The sequence below is a fragment of the Microtus oregoni genome, unplaced genomic scaffold (assembly GCF_018167655.1).
Source record: "Microtus oregoni isolate MIOR12 unplaced genomic scaffold, Mior012 000040F_ref0000088, whole genome shotgun sequence".
NCBI classification, from domain to species: domain Eukaryota; kingdom Metazoa; phylum Chordata; class Mammalia; order Rodentia; family Cricetidae; genus Microtus; species Microtus oregoni.
Genome location: NW_024543207.1, coordinates 16,810,760 through 16,831,129, shown reverse-complemented (window position 1 = coordinate 16,831,129; position 20,370 = coordinate 16,810,760). Strand labels below are relative to the sequence as shown.

The following is a 20,370-nucleotide window of genomic DNA, read 5'->3' as shown; positions in this document are numbered from 1 at the left end:
AAGAGAAGTGTGTGTTCACGGACTCTCGGGATGAAGCTAAACTTCAGCCTGCCTTTCCCAAGCCATCTTCTTGTCTGACTGCTCCTGCGCTCCCATGTTTTCATGTTGACTGCATCGATTCTGATTGTTGATAATAAAACTTGAGAAAGGTTCTGAAGCTCTGCCTGACAGTGTTTTAAGTGGCTGATGATCTTATGGGTGTCAAGATCTCCTCCCTCTACCAGGGCACACAAATACCACCAAGGGTGTTGGGAATGGGCTGATTAAGGGTGGCGAAGTAGTTTCTGTTGTTTTGTGGGTTTTAATTGAGTTTTCAGAGTGTGATGTATTTCTCTTCGTAGATCATTTTTTCCTGAACCAGTTACTCCAGTTAATCGTTTTCTTTCCTATTGTATATTTGCTTACATAAATTCTAACTGTCAAAAAGAAAACCAAAATAACAACAACAATAATGTTAACAATAATAAATATAAATATCACCATTGGTTATTGTCAATGTTGCAACACTTATATATGTCTAATGGAGGGATCTTTGCTACAAAATGAGTTCATACTCTCTGACAGTCAGGCTCCTATGACAATGAGACTACTAAACACAATCTATAAATAGAAACCAGTCTGTAGTAAGAGATGGACACACACACACAAACACACAGATGCACACAAACATATACATATATCACCACCACTACCATAATCTACAACTTTAGTTTCCTAAAAGTTTCAAATCCAGGCTCAGAGGATGACGTCAGTTGAGCCAGCTCCTTGCCTGGCATGTGTACCACCCCTGCACATGCCCCTCCACAATTCTGCATGGATCTAATTCTACTAATAGATGAAAGCAAACTTGTTGATGTGATCCTGGTATTGTAGAAGCAGGACATGAGGGCACTTACTAGCTATGTGCTATGGATATATCTAGATGCCTGGGCTAAACTACACATTACCTTAGGTGTGTAAAAGAGGTTGAAGCTGCTGAGTCCCTCAGTTCATTTGGAAGAGCTGTAGTCAAAGGGATAATGCAATGGCAGGCTCTATAAATATAAGTGTCTTGGTTTTTTTTTCTAACCTCAGATTTAAACACTTTTTAAAAGGGGATAATATATTTTCTTCTTATATCGAAAAGAAAAAAAAACAGTCAAAATATACAATTACTCAACGTGTAGGACACAGAAGACTCCAGACAGAAGGTCCCCATGGGCCCTTTCAGTCGAATGCTTTGGGCAGTAATCAAGCATATGGACCGGTACTTTCAAGTTTATTTGCATCCCTCCTTCCCCTTTCTATCAAGGAAATCATGAGAAGATGCTAACACTTTGATTTTGTCCAAGGAAAGCAGTAAAATCCAAATACAATGTGCAAAGCAGTTATTCTTAATCCCATAATGTCAAAAATCTTAAACAATATTGAACAAATTAAAAAAAGCTCAATTGTAATTGATTGATGTTTACCCAAAATTTAAGTGCAAAAATTCAAACTTTTTCTTAAGCCTGCTTTCTTGGAAGTCCCTGTTTCTATAATCTGGGATGATAAACCAACCAAATTGGAAGGACTCGGTGGTTGGGAGGACTCGGTGGTTGGGAGGATTCAGTGGTTGGGAGGACTCCGTGGTGGGGAGGACTCCCTTCTGTGACTGATCAATGGCCGCGGCTAACAAGCCCTTAGTTGGATGGGACTGGGATTTTGCCTCTGTTGGTAAGGGCAGGAGCTGAGCTTGATCTCCAACCAGATGTGGCCATGGCTATTTTACTTGAGACTCTGGACACAGAGCAGTATCACACGTAACACTCACGCCACATGTAAAGTCACACACCTGACACATTAGGCATAGTATCAGGAACTTGGTGATGGCTAATATTCTGCCTGAGTTGACAGTAACAGGCCTACAGGGAAGGCTGTTCCCGTATGTGCTGCACCCAAATTCGTATGAAGATTCTATCTCTCAGCATGGTAGTAGCTGAAGACAGGACCTCTAGGAAGCGTTCAGTGCCATAGCAGTCACGCACTGCCCAGTGGGATGGAGGAAGAAATACCAGCGATGCTTCTGTCTTCTAAGGGAGGACCCAAGGAAAAGCTGGTCATCTTCAATACCTCACCAGAAAACGATCCTGTTGTCATATTGATCTTGAAAGTGTAGGGTACTATGATGAAATAAAGTCTCTCTCTCCCTCTCTCTCAATACCATCTAAACTGTGTCATTTTGTTACAGCTTCCCAAGCAGATGAATAGACTTGCTGTCAGGACAAACAAAATAAATAGCCATCATCCCCCGGTCTCTGCTTTTTCTGCACATAGAAGGTGGGATGATTGACACAGGACATCGCAGCTTGACCATTCTAATTGGGTGACTGAAGATGAATCAACACTAGCCAGGCTTCTTTTCTCAGCAGCCACAGCCACAATCCACCCTTCCCAACAGGAAGCCTCACCATACTTGCCAATTAGAGCTCTAATTATGTTTGTCAAGACCCATTGCTCCATGCCCTGGGCCCTATTCTTTGGGACATCATTCATTAGAGACCAGAGATTTGGGGGACACAGTACATAATCATTAACAGTAATTGAAGCTTGGATTCCTAGCCCATTGCAGAGGATTGGCCTTTTTCGGTTAACCGTCAGTCATCACAGCTCACAAAAGGCCCCCTTTCCTTGTCTAGGCGCCATAGCCCACAAAAGGCTGTGTTCTATTGACATTAGCTAAGCCTAGGGAGGGAGGTGCTGTTCCCCAGGGGCCAGGAGACTGCAGCTGCAGGGTGCATGCAGCCAAGGTTTAATTGCTCGGGCTCCTAGGCTATGTTGGGTTTCTGCTCCCTTACTGGAGGATACTCATGATGCCGTCTCCCCTGAGATTACCTGAAAATTTGGGTTGGGGTTGGGATAAGGCAGCCAGGCTGAGCGAGAGTTCTCCTGGTACTTGAAAGGTCCATTGAAGGCCTGCGAGATGGCGCTCAGGTTGAAGACACACACAGCAGAGGCAGCGATGCTGTTCCTGGAGAAAAGAAAGGAGAAGGAACAGGCTAGTCAGGGCCCATCAGTGACAGCTGGCCTCCGCTGATCACAGGGATGGCATTCACCTGTAGCTGTTCCAAGTTCAAGACTTTTCTCTAACAATAAGGCTGAGCCAGGGTGATGCCTGGGTCTACCTTGTACTTTCTTTATGTGGAAGCAAACATTCAGAGAATGAAATGAGGGGAAGTGACAGATATGACCCTGCCGGCTGCGGACCAAATTCACTCAACGACAACAGGAGCAACAAGGGACTTTGAAAAGCTTCCCGAATTTTAAATTCCGCTGTGTGGGTGGGTGGGGGGTGGGGGACGGTTGTCTTCCAGTGGACTGAGACAGCCATTCTCCTTGCATGGCTTCCTCTTCCACCTATTTATCCTGTTACTTAGGTGGCAGCTGGTCAAACTTTTCTTCCTATCAAAATCTACAGATATCTGTGTTTGTCATTCTTTAAAAAAATAATAAACCAAATGTGTTTTGCAAGGAATGACTGTCAGATTCATCTTATTCATTATTAAGAAGGGATTGTAAATCTAATGGGTCAGCAAGGAAAAAATTTAAAGAGCACTGACATAAAAATTTGAAGCCTTAATTTAGAATTCAGGTTCTACAAGAGAGCTGTGGGCAGAAGGCTCTGGAAGGTCAGCGCCCTTTGACTAACACGGGGATGGCAAACGCTTCTTTCTCAAATCTGCATTCCAAGCTGAGCTACGGGTCTCAAAGGGAAATGTAGACTAAATGAGGGGTGTGAACGTATTTTCCATATTAATGCTCTGAGCCAATATCTTGTCAGAATTAAGTCAGTGTTTTCCTTACATCATAGAGAAAAATCACAGGACCTCCAGAACCTCACATCCAACTTGTGCTTGCTTAACTGGCAAATAATGAAGAGGGGAAGGAAACCACCCTACAGACTTCCCTAATACCAGCACAGGCTTGGAATCTTCAGGGTAAAAGACATGTCCATATACGAAAAGGAAGCCTGCTCAGTGAGGTTCTGACACCCGGCCATGAGTGGGGAGAAGCATCCTGGCTGCTTTTCAGCAGAGATCTGGATTTCAGCTCTTTGAGAGAGTTCTGTGAGAAGCATATGGTACTAAGGAACAGCTCATACAAGACGAATGTTTTCCTGGGAGTCCAGCACTGAGAAGAGCCCCATGTGGAGCCCAGATGCTCCCACTGCAGAAGATGAAAAAGAAGTGGGTGCTTAGTGTAGATTTATTCATTCTGTGGCTCTCCTCCTCCTCATTGGCTTGGGGAGAGTAGAACTTGAAAGTCTCCTGAGTTCCTGTCTGTCTGGAGAGAAGCTGATGCTGGGTGGCTTTTGACATAGAGAACACTTGCCATCCTGGAGTGCAGTTGAGGCGCTTTCCCATCTTTCTAAACAGACTCCCCTTGGAGTGGCTCAAACACAGGACTTAGAGAACTTTGGAAATGGGAGCTCTCGCTGCTGTTGTTTCTGGCCCAGAGCCATCAAATCAGCAAGCCAAGCTCCCATTGTGTGTGAGATTGATGTCAGCGGAGGACCCGGACATTCATCTTGTGCAGCCAGCACCAGTCCTTAAACAAGGTTTTGGGAAACAAATCAACTTTAGAACCCATAAATTGATTTTTTATGAAAAAGAAAATCTTCAAGTAGTGAAAACGACCTCTGGGGTTGCAAAGCAGGTCTCCAACAGGCATGGCCACCGTGAAGGGGGTGATGGCAAGCCATCTATACTACACAGTTTCCGAACTCCATTCTTAGCGAAGACCGTGCAGCGCAGGTTTATATCCAGTGAGCATGAACACTCACCAGCGGTGGTGAGAGCAAAGAGGAAGCAGGAGGCTGTGGTATAAGGGACCCTTCGGGAATGCCATTTGTAGGCAGGCTTTCTGATACAAAGTGATAGAGGCACAGGAGAGACTAGAGAGATTGTTTGGTGGATAAAGCACTTGCTGCCCAAGTGTGAGGCCTGGAGACTAGAACCCTGGAGCCCATGGAAAGCTAGGCAGCCATGGTGGCCACCTCTAATTCCAGCATTTAGAAGGCAGAGACTGGGATCACTGGGACAGATTGGCTAGCTGGAATGGCCAGGATTAGCGAGTTCTAAGTTCAGTGTGAGACCCTGCAGCAACCAAAAGAGGAGAGCAATGGAAGAAGATATCCAACATCAACTTTGGACCCAGCCTCATGCACATACACTGTAACACACGTGCATCCACACATTGTGAATATATACGCATGCACATATACACACTTTTCACACACACACACACACATATACATACATACACACACACACATAAATGTTAAAGGAAAAATACAGAGACAGTGGAGAAAACATCACCCATTGTCTAGCTTGGACAGAAATAAGATTTCCCAGGATGTAAGATGACCATCAATAGCGAACCGGGAGCAACGTCAGAGAAATGGGTCAACATTTCCCTTACGAGGAATCTTTCTGCGCACCTACTTTGAATCCTTGCTTGACCTTTGTCTCAATTGCTGGATCTCCAGGCTGGAGCTCCCAGCTGAAACCTTAACTGCACCTCACAGCTAACAGAGGAGCACACCCCAGAGTTCTCCAAGGTTTCTAGTTCCTAGACAGGCAGCTAAGGAGGGGAAAGTCAACGCAGGGGCATGAGACACTCCACCTAGGAAAGACTGACTGAATGAGAGCTCTGGAAATTTCCCAAGCTTTCCGAAATCAAATAGTCTCTGTTGTTGTGGTTAGGAGCATCTTTCCAAGAGAAACACAAGGTGCTATGAGGGGAAAATTGCAGCTGCATTCAAGCAATGCAGAGGCCCAGGCAAGAATGATGTGACTGCAAAGCTCAGACATTTAGACAATGCTGTTTTTATTATGCAAAAATGCATGACTTTCCTATGGAAAAAAACAAAAATCTTATCTAATATGTACCTGCACTTCACAAGGTGTTTAGAACACACAATAAGGAAGGAGCAATTCATAATACAATAATTTGATACTACTTTTTCCTGAGGACAAGTAAGAAAAAAATATTTTGAATTAGCTTTCCTGAAGCAAGTCCCGCAAAGCATGTATCTTTACCTAACATTTAATTCATACTGAAAAGACTCTTTTTGTCGTTCTTTGGCTCTTAGCCCGGGGAAAATAAGAAAAACTTTCTCTAAGGCAACTTTAAACTCTCAGAGGTCAAAGAACAAAAGGCTCATTCAGGAAAAGAGGAAGAGAAGAAAGAGAGAGAGCAAGCTTCAACCACAGCTACATACACGTTGGTGGTGAAGATGCCATAGATCAGGTCCAGCTCTGGCAGGAAGAAGGTGCCCTGCAGCTCATTGTAGTAGAACGGCACCTCCCCGGGCCGGGAGCAGTTGAGGCGAGCCTTCATGAAGGTGGTCCAGGTGTCCTCCAGGAGGAATCGCCCTCCGATATCGTTCTTGCAGACCCGGGCAGCCCTGGAGAACACGGTCTTCCCACAGTCATGCTCCACAGCATTTTCTCGGAAGAAGAAGTAGGTGAAGTTGCCAATGTCATAGGAAGACACAAAGTTTGGTTCTGGAAATGAGAGGAGAGAAGAAAACATTAACATTAGACATCTTTCCTTTCTTGAAAAGTCTTGTCTGATAATGTTCTCTTCAAAGGAAAGATGGTTCTGTTCGACAAAAACTAATCCTTACAAGAAATAAGAGGAAAATGAGAGATTCCTCAAGCAGGTCACTGATAAATGCTACAAAGAAATGCATGGTTGTGTATGGTTGTGTCATAATAAAAGATCAACAGTGTGACTCTATCCTCAATCACCCTGCTAAATCTACACTCAAGTCCACAAGGCAATAGTACCATGAAAAGCTCACACATTTGGGAATATATGTGTGTACTATGCACAGGCACAGGCAACAACACTAATGACAAAAGAGGCCATGGACTTGAAAGAGAACAAGGAGGGGTAAAGGGGAGAGTTTGCTGGAAGGAAAGGGAAGGGGGAAATGGTCCAATTGTATGATGATCTCAAAGAGACGACACAAAATATTTGGAAAACAAAACAAAATAAGTGAGAACACAGGCTCACAGATCCGTACATGTTCTAGTGTTCGACAATGCTAAGCTTCAGAAAGAGGAAGCTCTCTTTCTGAGGAAGGACTGAATGCACTGGGGACCAGCGGACTTTAATAGGGTATAACAATGAAACTCATGCACACTTGCATGCTACTGGACATAATTGATATGCTTTCACCAAGGTCCTAAAAATGATACCTTTAATGGCAAAAACTGAATCAAAAACTCATACTGCAAGGTTGATACCCTGAATTAGCTTTCACATCTGCTGTTACTATGGTGACCCTGCAACTGTGACAATCAAGCCTTGTTTTCTGATTTCTAGGTCACCAAGGGAATCGACAGAGAGGAAATGAGTGTTGAAACAGAGTCTAGGAGCGCTATGGTCTCACAATCAGCTGAAATATAGGAAATGCTAAAACGAAGGTGAAGCATTTATTTAACTGTCAAGCTTATTGGGAATTGGGGGATTAGAATTCTACGCAAAGTGTTTAAAGTATCATTGTCTTAATTTGAAGCTGAGCCTAATGACGGAGCTGTTAGTGTTTTCACACACTTACATGCCCTAGTTTTTTCCTTGAAAAACTCCAGCAACCAGTTCCACCTGTCATTCCTTCATTTAGTTTCAAGGCAGCTTAATCCATTGAGTAGACATCAGAATTTTATGGTTTAATTAGGATAACTATGGTAATAACCTTTGATGTTCAGAGTTACTAGAAAGACACAGAAGCTATATATACGAGGATTCTCTTTCCTGGACAGTTGCTTTGTGGTGGAGAAATTCACCTGGCCTTGTGCTTGATGATGTCTGATAGACTGCTTCAGTTTGCCTTTTATTGACAGGATGGTTGAGAACAACCCTGCCAGCAAGATAAGCCCTTGATGTTAATAGGACACAAAGCAGCTCATCTAGGAGCTGGGACAGTCAGGACATAATATCAATGCTGATCCTACTTTTAGCATGTCCAGCAAAACTGTCACCAATTTCCAATCATCTCTTTCTCTCATCAAAAAAGTCTTAATATGACTACATTTTTAAAATAAATACAACGACATATCTATTCTGCTTTTCTCTTTAGCTCTTTCTAGTGCTCTTATGCTAACAAAGGATGCACAGAAAATCTTGACAAGAAATGATTTTAATTTCTATGCCACCATGGATTTGTTTTCTAGGTCACTGCTGCTTTTTAACCTGAAAGAGATACATGAGAAATAAACAAACTGAACTGCACTGAAGCACATAAGGTGCATGAGAGATGTGTGCACAGTTAGTGCACACGTCAGGATCCTGGAGAGACACCCATGAAGTCAAGCATCTATACACGGCACAGATAAAACAGTGAGGGACTTTTATGTGATGGCAACTAAGAATCTCGAGTAGAGAATTATTGCAGAAACAGACACCCAAATGAAAGACAGGGACCAATGACAAAGCTATAGTGTTTCCAGAGTCACCTGTATGCAGAGGCTCACAGAAAAGGCTTTTAATTCATTTCAGAGTGTATCCTGTACCCAGGTTCAAATGGCCAGATTAGAACCTGAGAGCTATACCCAAAACAAGCAAAATCGCCCACCGCCACTGCCATCACTTTGACAATGAGAACCACCACCACCTCTACCACTATCACGATCGCCACTGCTGCCACCACTACCACCACCACCACCATCGATAACAACAGGAAACCCTGTGTGAACTGGAGGAGATACGGATGGAGATACTACGGTCTAGTAGTTAAAAGTGCACTCTGCTCTTCCAGAGGATCCAAGTTAGACTTCCAGGAGCCACACCAGGAAGCTCACAACTACGTGGAAGTCCAGGGGACCCATTACCCTCTTCTGGACTCCATTACCAATGCACTCACATGTGTACATCCACACACAATTGTACATAATTAAAAATAAAATGAACATTAACCAATGAACTTGACAAAATGCAGACAGCACCAGAGCAGGTGTTCTGCCTATGGCTAATGTTAAGAGTACTCAACTGGAAAGAGAGAGGTAGAATTCACCAAGATTTATCAAATACCCTCAGAGATAGCATCTTCTGCCATTAATATGGGTGGAATGTGGGAAAGAAGCATGTGCATATCTCTCTAGTACAGAAGAACTGTTGAGTAGAATAACAAGCACAAAGTCTTCCTGTTGAGTTTCTAATAAAAACAGCTGCACTCTAAGGAACTAGTCCTTGAGCTAAGCTGACTCTGTGCCTCTGGACCCACAAGGACCAGACACCACAGAGATGGCTGATGTGTTAAGATGCTGCTTCATAGTGAAGGATGATAAAATGTTTAACAACTCAGCCAAGACCACAAAGCAGCATCGGGGCTTGGGAGAGAACTGAGGAAGCCCGGAATCAGGATGGCAAACCTTAGAGCCTGCACACTCATTAGCAGTTACAAGGCAGTGAAAAAGAAACACTGGGAAGAAACAAAACATATTATTCTTTCAGTTCTTCAAAACTGGACTGGGGGCAGAGGAGTAGCTCAGTGGGTCAGAACGCTTGCTATACAAGGAAGAAGACCTCAGGACCACAGTTCAAATCCTAAGCACTCAAGAAACAGCCAGAAGTGGCTGTATGTACATTTGAGAGAAGGGGTAAGTGGATCCCAGGAGCTCACTGGCCAGCCTGGCAGGTTCAGTAATAGGCCGTGTTTCAAATACTAAGGTGGAAGGCCAGAGAGTAAGACATAACAAGTTATTTCCATGGTCTCCACATGTTCAAATACAAACCTGTGTGCCTCCGTAGATGTGTGCACATATGCTGCACACAGAGTGTATAAACACACACACATACACAAACACTACAATATGATTAGATTTCTGGTCAGTGTTCTTTTATGAAGAGCTATAACCTTCAACTGATGTTGCTAAGTAGATTTATTTGGGTACAAGCAAGGATGGTTTAGAATGGTCTAGAAGAGATGGTTAAGGAGCTGGAGGAAACAGCACTGAGGAACATTGTGGATGAAAAGGGAAGAGGAACATTGCTGGGAGCGTGTACGCAGTCCCAGAACCGCAGGTTTAAAGGGACATCTATGACTGGCCATTAGGCGCTCTTCTAGCGGTCCACTTTTGTGTATTGTGTCGTTTTCCCACGGGAAAGGTAAGCAGATTGGCCCACAGCTTCCCTCCTCCACAGAAGGCCTCCCCTAGCATTTGCAAGCCTGAATGACAGTGATGCATCCATAGAAAGGCTCAGACGCACCTTTCTTTCTCACTTGAACCTGCGTTGAGCCTGCAGGATCTGTTGCTCTCCAGTTTCTTGCACTGCAGGTCATCTGGCATGGGAACTGAGTCCATTTGGAAACACAGCCTGCTGCCCTACAGTGAACCTTGGGATGATGATGGGTCTCTGACTGCGTGACCAGCTGCTACATTAAGAAGCTCCATTTCTTGGAGAGCAGATCTTTTGAAATTCATCTAGCATCCTTTTCCTTTCCCAGAAGCTACAGACACACCAAACTACAGATCAAACAGGTAGCCGAGTATCTTCTGTGTTCACAGACACAGATCTGGAAGAAAGGACTCCAGTGTCATCAGACAGAATCACAAGATGCACACTGTCTCCTAGTATTTGACCCTTGTCTTTCGTTAAAATGCAATTCACTGCAAACTAGTATGTATCGTTCTTGAAGGAATTGAACAAGCCATAAATCTGGCATTGCTGTCTTCTCTGTGATGGATATGAGGAAGAACGAGCTGAGATATCATTTATACATCATTACTATCAGAGCTACAGGTGAATAGAAGCTTTTCTGCTGACTCATTCGGGACAGAAAGAATCATGGTTCTAACTGAGCATGTCTATAAATATGTGGATGGGGAAGCTGACTGTTCTCATTTTTTATAACATTGAAGTACAGATTATAGAATATTATGCAACATATGTCAGACAAATGAAGAGGGCTAGCCATCAGGACATCAGAATAGTGCTACATCTCACAGAATGATGACCGTACCCAGAGGAGACTCTCGATATGAGTACCTGGGAGTGATGAGAATATGGAGCAACAAGCACCAGAGATGAGTCTGGCCGTGTAAAGTCCCAGAGTGGCCATCTGAAGGAAGTCTCCTAATCTATACTTCCTACTTGAGCGCCCCAAGCACTCACAGGGGAATGTGGTATTCTCAAACGGCATGATCTGGGCATTGCTGTAGCCTGCAGCACTGCTCTGGACTGAACCATTGGCCTGTGACATGTTCTGTCACCCTGCGTGACTACTTAGAGCACTGAAGACGCACTCTGAAAGACTGGGATCAAAGGGACTGGCGCTTAGTAAGAGCACAACAAATGGTGGCTAGGACCATTGCACCTTTCTTTATTCTTGCTGTTCCTTTTCGACTAGTTTGTTTTTGGCAGAACTCCAATCAATACCAATAATGAATAAACAAACACATCCCACATGTATCAAGCTTCAAGACGATCAGGATTTGCGAAGCATAAATGTGGTTAGGCAGAGTTTTACCAACAGGGGGCTTTTCACAGTTAGGAAATGTGTTAGTGAAAATACTCTTTACATATGACGAACAACAAATCACTCTGATTTGTAAGTTCAGTCATTATAAAGCTATTTCCATACCATTTTATAACTTTCCAATATCCCCTCCCCTATTTTTGTCTTTGTTATCTTTGTCACAAGTAACACATAATGTCTTGTAAAATCTTCCAAAATTAAGCTTAATTTCACCTAGGTGTTTAGACCACCCAATTTCATGTCGGTACTTAGGTAACTCTACGAAAGCTTAATCAATGGTTCCTTAACCCATAATTTGCAACCAAGCTCTTTTCCTGAGATTTCAGCTAAATCATAGCTACAGCCCCCATAGACGACACACGTCTGCATGTATGTGTGCATGTAGCCCTATGTGTATCACATACATGTAGGACTGAGGTATAGGTATACACAGCTCAATACTTCCATCTACTGGCTGTATGAACTTTTATTCAGTTTATTCAACCATTATTTTATCTGATTTAAACTGGCAATAATGATACCCCACTTGAAATGTCATCGTGAGAGTCAAAGAAGTGTATGCCAATGGCCAAGTACTTAGCTGGCAATAATCAAAATCCAGGTTAGAAAGTATAACTGTCTCATTATATAAACTCAATAAACACACACATAAATCAACAGATCACTGCTATTTACTTGACAGCTGGACTCATTAAGTATCCATTCTGCTTATGAAATTAGGGCCCCACTGCTGCCAGCTAGTCTGGGGCAAGATGGCGACAGCCTGAGAGAGAACAGTGAGGATGGCCAGGATCAGAATGGAGCCAGTGTCAGGACAGAAGGTTTGGGATGGAAAACCTGGACAGATCAATAATCCAAAATGGGGAGCTGGGGCTTCAGGCACATGAGGGAATATTCAGACTCCTATGGAATTTGAGGTGTCAGGGAGGTGTGGAAGCCCAGAACAAGCTTATCCCTGGCTATACTCTATAATCATGTGACCATTGCCACCTCAGGAACTCTCAGAATGCAAGGCAGAGGAAAGCTGAAACAGTGACTTTCCTCTCACCCTCATGGGGAATGTGGCCCCTTGTAAGACATTGTTTGCATGGCTTTGCTGATCCCAGGAGTGCCTTACAGCCTGTGCTGCCTTCTCGCCCAACCATCTAGAGAGCAGCTCCCTCCTAGACTTCCCCTTCTTGATGCTGATGGATCCTCAGTATGCGGGCCTTTGCTTAGACATTCCTGCTCAAAGAAACCAAGCCAGTGGGGTCCACTGGGCCCTTCAGTTCAGGCACGCAGCCTCTGGTGGCCTCACCACCACCCTTACTCCCCAACCCACAGGTTCCCAGGCGTAGCTAGAATTAATGTCATGAATATTTGTAAACACAGAAAATTGAACATTTCTATTTGCGATACTCATTTTTTTCCTGATTTTTTTTTTTTGCTTTTTGGATTCATTTTTTTAACAAATGATAACTTAATCTTCCAGATCAATACCTGTAAGATTTTTAATTAGAATGTTTGGTTGAATTCAGATAAAATGAAAAATATTGAAATGCATATATAATATTATATACTATATAATATAACATATATTAAATATATTCTATTATATATTATATATAACATTATTATATTGTATATATGTATCTATTAAAAGGCACAAAGTAAAACACATGAAATTAATTTGGAAGATGATCTCGGCTGCAACACTGTACATTTTTATTAAATTTCTTTCTGACAAGCTACAACAAGATAAATAATACCATATGACGGCTCTATCTTTGTCTCCTGGTTTGATTGGGTCCAAGGAAAAGCACAAACGAAAATAAACAAAGATAAAACCACAGAGATTCGGCTGTCTAATATGTAGCAGGGAGGGAACCAATGCAGGAAAACTAGGGAAAGCCAAATGCTTAAGGGATGACAGCAACGATTTCTATAACCCTCAGAACTATGCATCTTACATAGAGAGATAACAATATGATTTGAGTCAAGAAGACGGTCCAGCACAGGACCCTTGGCAGACAGAGAGGAAGTGAATTTACAACCAGCAGGGGAGAAATGCCAGATCCCACAAGGAAGCTGCTCCAATTGTGAGACAATGAGCAGGCAGCGTTTCTCTAATTTACGCCGGAGCTAGGAAATGTCTTCATATTTCTCTGGAGAGAGATAGCCTTCTCCCAGTATGGATTTTAGGTGGAGTTCCATGTAAATCAGCACACACTGTTTGAGCCTTTACTGAAATATATCACCCATTCTCCTTTGAGATGTGCAAATCAAAGCCACCAGGTTCCAAGTGACTTGTTTGGCAAGTGTAGAAACTCCCGAGACTGGCAAGGACTCTGAGGCTCCTCGGCTTTCAGTCACTCGGTGCTCAGTTAATGTCATATTATTTTCAAAAAGCAGTACTAAATTGATTTCTTACATCCCATAAAGGGCTGTGTTAAATCATCCAGCCAGCTTGTCATCTTTGGTTGGGTAATTTCAGTTCATTATAACCTTTTTTTCTGCAATGCTTCAGCAATGAAGAAAATGTTCAACTCTTTCTCAAAGTACATATGGCCCTCTTCCATGGCAGTTTTGCATGAATATATATGTATCACTGGAGAGGAAGAGCTCACGCCTGCTGCTAGTACTTCCTAATGTGTCGTCTAAACACAAAGGAGGTTGCTATCACGTAGTAGGTGTGGGGTGCAGACTATGGGGTGGGATCTGTTTTCAAATCCTAGGTTGTCATTGGGTGTGGTTCAGGTGTCACCTGGACATTGAGGACCAGGATCTCCTTTGGATGTCTGCAGGGAAGACTGTCAGTGAGATGGATATGGGGTGTGCCTTCCAACTGGAGTGTCTACTCAGCCTTTGCAATTCTCCCACGTACCTTGCACGGTAACTAGTCTGCAGCAAGCGTACCAACAGGCAGACTGTGCAGAATGAGAATTTATTAAGATATTTTGGTATGTTAAAGGGATAAGCATATATAATTTGCAAGAATTTCCAAAACAAATGGATTCTATACAGCACATTCATCCTGATACATCTTTCTGATGAATAAGATTAGGCATGAACATTAAAAAAATTCATTGTACTGTACTATATCACATATGTGGTATATTTTCTGACCCTGTCATGGTGCCCTACCCAGTTTAAGGTTCAGGAGTCATATGGCTAAAGAGAGAGCCCTGTTCACAGCAAGGTCCATTTTAAACATTTCCCTAGGCATATATTAAAAACTATAAAGGTGACCATGGAATCTGTCTTCATATTTGTTTTACAGTGTTTTCCTTTCCCTTGACAATAACTTGGTTTTTCATTTAATTTTACCCACCAAGCCCTCTTTGCTTTCGTATTCCTTATTTGGCATGTGTTTTTTTTTAAATTTATTTATTTATTAAGGATTTCTGCCTCCTCCTCGCAACTGCTTCCCATTTCCCTCCCCCTCCCCCGATCAAGTCCCCCTCCCTCATCTGCTCGAAGAGCAATCAGGGTTCCCTGACCAGTGGGAAGCCCAAGGACCGCCCACCTCTATCCAGGTCTTAGCTGCAGTCAGTGATGCCAATCTAAAAAGCCAAAGTATTTTCCTCATTGGATGTAGTAAGGAGACTACTTGTTGGTTCCCAGCTCCTCAGCCCCAAAACAATCACATAGAAACTATATTATTTAAATCACTGATTGGCCCATTAGCTCTAGCTTCTTATTGGCTAGTTCTTACATATTAATTTAACACATTTCCATTAATCTGTGTATCACCATGTGGCAGTGGCTTACCTGGTAAAGTTCCAGCATCTTTCTCTGGTGGGGCTGCATGACTTCTGACTCTGTCCCTCTTTTCCCCAGCATTCAGTTTAGTCTTCCCCACCCAGCTCCTTTCTACCCTATCATGGGCTCAAGACAGTTTCTTTATTAACCAGTGGTATTTACAGCATACAGAGGGGAACCTACATCATTTGGAACACTTCACTGTATAATCACTATGAGCCAGACCCTCATTGTTCCCAGAATGGAGCCCAGTGTAGCCACACTGGCTACCAGGAGCCAGCACGGACCTTACAGGGCAGGCACCAATCCATTTCAGGGGTAGGCAATAACTACTACCCTTTGACATGTGTACAGGAATCTTCTTCCTCCAATCTTTACTTATTAAAATTTAATTACTATCTTTAAAGTCTCCAATTGGTCTCCTGAAGGCTTGGATATATCAGAGAGCTAGCACAATGGAAACAAGATAGACAGATATGAAACCAGGATGGTTCAAGATGGTCACCAAAAACGTTTTCTGGACTAGAAACTTGACACCTCACAGAACATGATACTTTAACTATGAGGATGTTTGTGATCTCAGGTGAGTCCTACAGAGGCAACCAGTCATAGAAGCTCAGATTCGAGGTCACTCAAGAATTTGTGTGTCCACCAAAGGTGGCAGGGAAATGGCTCCCCAGAGGAGGAAAACCAGCAAGCCCCTGAGTGTTAATAGATAACATCCACACTGAGCTTCATGGGAACTTTTAAAAGTCCACTCAGGAGTTTACTTTCCATGTTCTCAGAGAGGTACCAAGCTAAGCAAATGCACAATTGCCTCAGTTTACAAACAATTGCATGGTGTTCTTTTGGACATACTCTTTGCTTTTGTTTTTCACGGGTTTACTGTTTCCCCAATTTGACTGTCACTTTCATGAAGGCAGGCTTTATAGCTTCTATTTTAAGCTTTGGCTATTAAACATTTATTGCTCTGTCTCACAGTAATCATTTAATAAGGGTTAGAAATGATTAATATTTTAATGCATTGCTGTTAAGAAATTTCTCTAAATACATAAATTTGTTTTAAGAGTAATTTTGGCACAGAGGAAAAAATCTGGTCTTGAAAATTATATTCACCATCAAACACACAATTTAATGCTCCAGATGCCTGCATACTGCTATTCAGCCAATTATACTGCATTTGATTAGTGAAGACGTAATGACTGAAGCAGGGCAGACATGATGGGGTGAAAAGGAGCATCTTCAAATGTTTGTACCTGAGCCACTCTCAAATATATGAGTCTTGCCTTTGTTGTTGTTTTCAGTTTCTTTGTTTTTTTTTTAATGATTCTAGGCTTCAGCTGAGATATGTTGCCTATGTAATAGTCATTCTTTCTTCTATTTATGAAATATTCTTATCTTCTACTCATTTAACAAGCACTGACTAAGCCTAAGGTACTAAATCTAAAACATGGCTCCCACCTAACCCTTGCCCTCAAGAAATTCACAAACTAATGAGGGAAACAAAACAGTCAATTTCCATTTTACTTATTTTTCTAGTCTGTTCATGTTGCTATGGCAAAAACACCAAGGGGCTTATTATAAAGAACAGAAATTTGTTTCCCAAATGCATGGATCGAAACACTACCAGCCAAGCTACTAGCATACTTCATGATAGGTGAAGGCTTATTTCCAAGTTCACAAGATCTCACGTGATGGAGGAGGTTAGACAGCTCTCTGCATTGTAGCCTCCTGAGAGGGCACCAATACTGTCATGAGAACCCCACCTTCAGGACCCCCAGTCATCCTCCAGATATTTCACATGGGGGAGAGGAATACGATTTTAATCTGTGAATTCTAGGACATAGACTATGGCACCCATTAATTCATTTATCCAAACACTCATTATATACCTCGGCAAGTGTAAAATAAACCATTACACAAGAGAGACAAACTCCAATGATTGGCACATGCCCCTTTTGTTGAAAGCTGGAAGCTAAACGATAAAATATTATAATAGCTAGGGGTAAAACTCACAGTAAAGGGTCATGAGGACTAGACAGCCCAGGAAGCAATTTTTAAATAATGTGGTCAGGATGACAGTTCACAGAGAAGAGCATGTTTGAAGAAAGACTAAATTGAAGCAGCTGGCCAGTAGAAAAAAAGTTAGTTGATTTTCAACTCTCTCCAGCTAGTGAAAATTGCCATTATATAGGGAAGCAACTTTAAGGTACCACAACAAAGGCTTCAGAGACAATAGGGGGCTATCTATAGGGAGTAGGTGGGTTAAACTGAAGTGTGTTCAAAAGAAGAGGTGTTAATATGGGAAATCTAGTTGCTTCTCAGTTCAGAAAACCATTCACGTTGCCCTTTGGAAACAGTACAGTTAGCCAAATTCCTAGAGGCACAGAGATGATAGAGTGGCTTTCCTAGGAGGGAGTTCCAAAGGGAAACTAGGATGCTCGGTTTGACAGCATTATTCAGCAATTACCTATGAGAGATAAATGGCAGGCAGATGATGGATGATGGAAAGGTGATGGATGGACAGATGACTGGTGGATGAGAGATACATAAAGATATACAGATAGATGAATGTTTGACATTCCTGAGTAAAAGCCAATAGTCCTCAAAAGGAGATAGTTGCCCTTGGGCAACATTTGAGAATATATGTATTTATTTTTATTAACTTATAGAGGGGGAAAGAATGACTAGGCTCTAATGGACAGAGATCACAAATGACACTAAATAACCTCCGCAAAGACAATGCCTTTCCCATAATAAAGAATGATCTGAGCACACGAGTAGCATCAGGATAGGAGAAGGACATATACAGTTTGTGATGGGAATAAGACCACTAAATCTTTGTAGATCATGACATATCAAAACAAGTATTATACTAGCAAAGCCAAGATTCCACCTTTGTGACAACAGTCACATGAAGCCTGAGGTGATGGATTATCGTGTGTGCTAGACACCCCCTTGTGAGTGTGAACACACTCACATACACAGAGATGGCTTTCCCTAGCACCCCGGGCTTTCACCTAGCAACTCACATTTGTGCAGCTGCTCTCTTCATTCTCTGGCTATTTAGTTAACAGGTAATTGTTTCTTGCTTGCAATGGACTGATACTTTCTGTCAGTTTCCAGCTCTATAAAAGAGAAGTAGACACAAGCCTGGTATGTCTTCCAGGGGACACTGCCACATCTGGAAAGAAGTCTGAAGTTACAGTGATGATTCTGCATCTGAAGTGGAGAGGATGACCAATGTGTCAGGCTTTGCCTTGCAGAATCTAAAGCGACAAGACTTGGGTCCCCATGAACTCTCAAGACCTTGCAATAAACTCTGAAGATGCTTGCCCCCAAATGATAGACACGCACACTAATGACATTTTTAAGATTGTCAAATTATTTGGAGTTACTTCTAGGCAAATGGGTTCTTTATGCTGTCTGAAAATGTCATGAGATAGTACTAATTTCTTGTTCAATTCATCAAGTAGACATTAAGAAAAACACATGAGCCGGGCGGTGGTGGTGCACGCCTTTAATCCCAGCACTCGGGAGGCAGAGGCAGGCGGATCTCTGTGAGTTCGAGACCAGCCTGGTCTACAGAGCTAGTTCCAGGACAGGCTCCAAAGCCACAGAGAAACCCTGTCTCGAAAAACCAAAAAAAAAAAAAAAAAAACGAAAAAGAAAAACACATGAGCCTACATGCATCTATGGCATAGCATTCAATTTCCTAGATTTCAAACAGCAACATAGGGAGAAACAGCGTAACACGGATGAGTGTTCTTGTCAGCACCAGCTGACAATATAGACCTATTACCACGGCTTATAGTGTTGGGGCTATCATGCCAACTCCTAGTACTAAAGAACATACTACTCATTACCAGTACTAGTTGTGCTATACATTGAAGGTGACCATTTTGCTCTTCTTTATAAAGTGTGACTATATATTTAAGCCAGGTATCACAAACAACAGCGGGAGGCTGGGGTGAATGAAGGTCTTACCATTAAGCCATTTGGAGTTGTACTGTGCAGTTCGAAGAGGAGGTAGCGAACCCAGACTTCTGTAAATGGCTGGATCTCGCCCTGGGAAGTCCATGGCTGTTGCAGCATAAAGCTCCCCACTGGCAGTGAGCAGAGCTGTTGAATTGTGCTGGGGACTGTAAGGACAGCGTGCCATGCCACTGATCTGCTCGTGGATCTCAGTCAGGTTATTTAACTATTGGTGAAAACAAGAGGGGACCCAGTTATCCTTGGGAAATCCCGTTGAGTGTGCTAATGTCCTCCACCATATACCTGTGCTAGACAAGTGTCCCAGGTACGTTCTGGAGTGTGGGAGATGAAAAGGTTTCCTAACTCTGACGTTATGAAAACAGTTCTCCACAATCTTGGCCAGAGATTCCATCCCTGTAGCTACAGAGCTTCATGCTAGTGATACAATATGAAACAAGGATATTCTACATATTGATTTGATGTAGGATGTGTATTTACTGTATTCTACTTCAATGAGGAACCTAATTTTAATATTTATAGATATATAAATCATCATAATAAGGAATAATTTTCATGATATTAGCCTGACCAAAAAACCAAAAACCTAGTTCTAAATACTATTTAGTGATAAGCATATGTCAATATTCTGTACCATGTAGTACACATTTCTTTTTCTTCTTTTCTCCCTTTTAGTCTTGAGAAAGCTGCATGTATGTCGGGTGTTGCCTTGACTTGCCAAACTCTGGTTGCCAACTAATAAAACACAAGAGAAGCTGTTGCTGTTTGTTTGGTATTTTGGTGTTTGACAAGGCTCAATTTCAATTTGGTTCTTGACTTTTAACTGAGTTTAAAAAGACACTTAAAATGGTTTATACAGGAATAGCAAGGTCACCCTGTCCTCTGCTGTCGGAAGCATAGTCCTGGGGAAATTACATAAAGTCTTCAAGTTTCAGAATCTTCCCTTTAAAAAAGTTCCCGGCAAAGTAACCTCATGATTTAAATGCTCAAGATGGGGTGTTTACAATGGGATCACATGCTGACAGCTGTGTATGCCAAGCGGGGAACTCTTTGTGGCCAGCACGTACCCTCTTCCTGCGCCTTCTCTTTATATCCCATAACTGAATATAAATTTTAAAATAATGAACAGT

The 20,370-nt window shown here is 42.4% G+C and overlaps 1 protein-coding gene across 4 annotated transcripts in view; it reads right to left on the bottom strand.

Annotated features, from left to right (window-relative positions):
• The window catches only part of Sema5a (semaphorin 5A), a 432,322-nt gene that overhangs the window by 120,039 nt on the left and 291,913 nt on the right, over positions 1 to 20,370 (bottom strand). For all 4 annotated transcript variants that reach the window (XM_041632016.1, XM_041632019.1, XM_041632017.1 and 1 more), the window contains 3 exons: positions 19,235 to 19,448; positions 6,242 to 6,527; positions 2,854 to 2,989 (listed from right to left, as the gene is read on the bottom strand). In XM_041632016.1, coding sequence (XP_041487950.1) covers positions 2,854 to 2,989; positions 6,242 to 6,527; positions 19,235 to 19,448 — 636 coding nt within the window. The remainder of the gene's footprint in view (positions 1 to 2,853; positions 2,990 to 6,241; positions 6,528 to 19,234; positions 19,449 to 20,370) is intronic.